The 1,839-nt window shown below is 31.6% G+C and overlaps 1 protein-coding gene across 1 annotated transcript; it reads right to left on the reverse strand.

Moving 5' to 3' along the window:
* Nucleotides 1-954: 954 nt before the first annotated feature.
* LOC103488031 (protein SMALL AUXIN UP-REGULATED RNA 51-like) lies at nucleotides 955-1,639 on the reverse strand. The gene has a single exon (XM_008446564.3). It carries the CDS (start codon nucleotides 1,601-1,603, stop codon nucleotides 1,244-1,246), a length of 360 nt encoding a protein of 119 aa, XP_008444786.1. The 5' UTR covers nucleotides 1,604-1,639; the 3' UTR covers nucleotides 955-1,243.
* Nucleotides 1,640-1,839: the final 200 nt, after the last annotated feature.

Raw genomic sequence — 1,839 nt, forward strand, 5'->3', positions numbered from 1 at the left:
AAATAATTATAAATATCAAACAATATTTATTTACGTTACACAAAACATAAATAATAATAATTTTCTTTAAAAATTAATCTGAGTATTATCATGTCAGCTTTATTGTCTCCAATCTAAATGAAGAGAGATAGAGAGAGTGGACAGAGACAACTGGTGAAGCGCGTAAAACTGACTTGGCCACTCTGTGATGAATCGTACGGATTCTATATATATATATATATATATAATTTATTTATTTTTCATATAACATAAATATTTTCTTAATTATTATTATATTATAATTCCAACTTCATCCTCACTTAACCTAAACCTAATCCAATTATTTTCCCCTTCAATTATATACATTCATCATAATCTTCTTTGCATTTTTGTTCTTATTATTTATTTAATCATGTACATATACCACCACATTCCCCCTCTAAATATCATTACCATCAACTGGCTATAATAAATATAATTATTATGTGATTTTGACATACGGTACAAATAAAAATAATTTGAATATTTAATTATATAAAAATTTTAAAAATAGTCGATTGACATCCTTTCTTATCGAACGATGCTCGTATTTGTTAGATAGACTATTCTTTTCGATAAATAGAAATATGGATATTATGTTTATATCTCAATAGTATTTAAAATTACGTTTAGTTATGAACGATTGGCCTCGACAATAAATTGAAACTGTTTTCATTATAAACTATTGGTCTTTCTCTTACAAAAAAACAACAAAATCAAATTTCTCACCCTATGAATGACATCGATTATATCAATTCCCATTTTATAGAAAATAACTTAAATAATTAACTAAAGAAAGAAACCAATACATACACACACACACACACACATATATATAAACTAAAAGAACAAAAAAACTTCATTATAACTTACTAAGAACAAGAAAACTAAATAATAAGAGAAAAAAAAAGGACAAGTTTTGTACTTTTGTGTGTATTGAGAATAAACATTAACTAAATAAGTCCATAGTGACTATAGAATAAAAGATTTAAATCTGTATATCTCTAATTAATTAACCTTCGGATACAGATTTCAAGTACAATTTTCAAATCTCTTTCAATAATTTCTCGAGCACAATTCCGGTGAATGTATATATTAATAACGGAAAACAGCTCTCCAAGGAGAGAAATTAATTACTCTCTCCCTAACCCTAAATACAGTTAGATTCACAGTCTAAACAAGAAAACGGAAAATGGTTTTCGAATCGGTTCGGTTTGGGTCGGATTTATCGAAGAAGCATGGAAGTGAGGGATCGAAAGACTTGCTCCTCACAAGGGATAGTAAGGCCCATAGTATGACTGAACCCAAACTCCTCCTCAGCCAATTGGAGAAGAATTTGAAATTCCGGCCTCGTTAAGAACGTAAGCGGTACAATGTAACGGCTTCTATTCTCACTCACATACACCACAAAATGGCCTTTGGGGACATCCACCGGAATCTCTTCTCCGCCGCCGCCGCATTGGAGGTGATGAGTGTTGTTGTTGTTGTTGTTGTTCTTATTCTTTTTTGTTATTCTTAAACTGGAACACCGCTTCTTAATTTGCTTCACCACCGCTGTGTGCGTCAGTTTTGTGGACACCGCCATTGATGAGAAACAATAGAATTATTGGAGAATGAAAATTTGAAGGAAAATGAGGAAATGGGGTTCGTTATTTATGGGGGGGGGGGGGGAAGAGAAGAGGTAACAAAATCATGTGGGGTTGTGGAAGGGGAGGCAAAGGACAGACTATATGTGTACGATGACGGGACCCAGTTTTCTTCTTAAAAAAAAGAAATAACAATAATATTTATCATATCGTCCAACACGTATTCCTTTTTCTT

The sequence above is a fragment of the Cucumis melo genome, chromosome 3, assembly GCF_025177605.1.
Source record: "Cucumis melo cultivar AY chromosome 3, USDA_Cmelo_AY_1.0, whole genome shotgun sequence".
Lineage (NCBI taxonomy): Eukaryota > Viridiplantae > Streptophyta > Magnoliopsida > Cucurbitales > Cucurbitaceae > Cucumis > Cucumis melo.

What these genes read in the sequence shown, in the direction of transcription:
- LOC103488031 (XM_008446564.3), bottom strand. Translation starts at nt 1,603, where the DNA reads ATGGCGGTGTCCACAAAACTGACGCACACAGCGGTGGTGAAGCAAATT.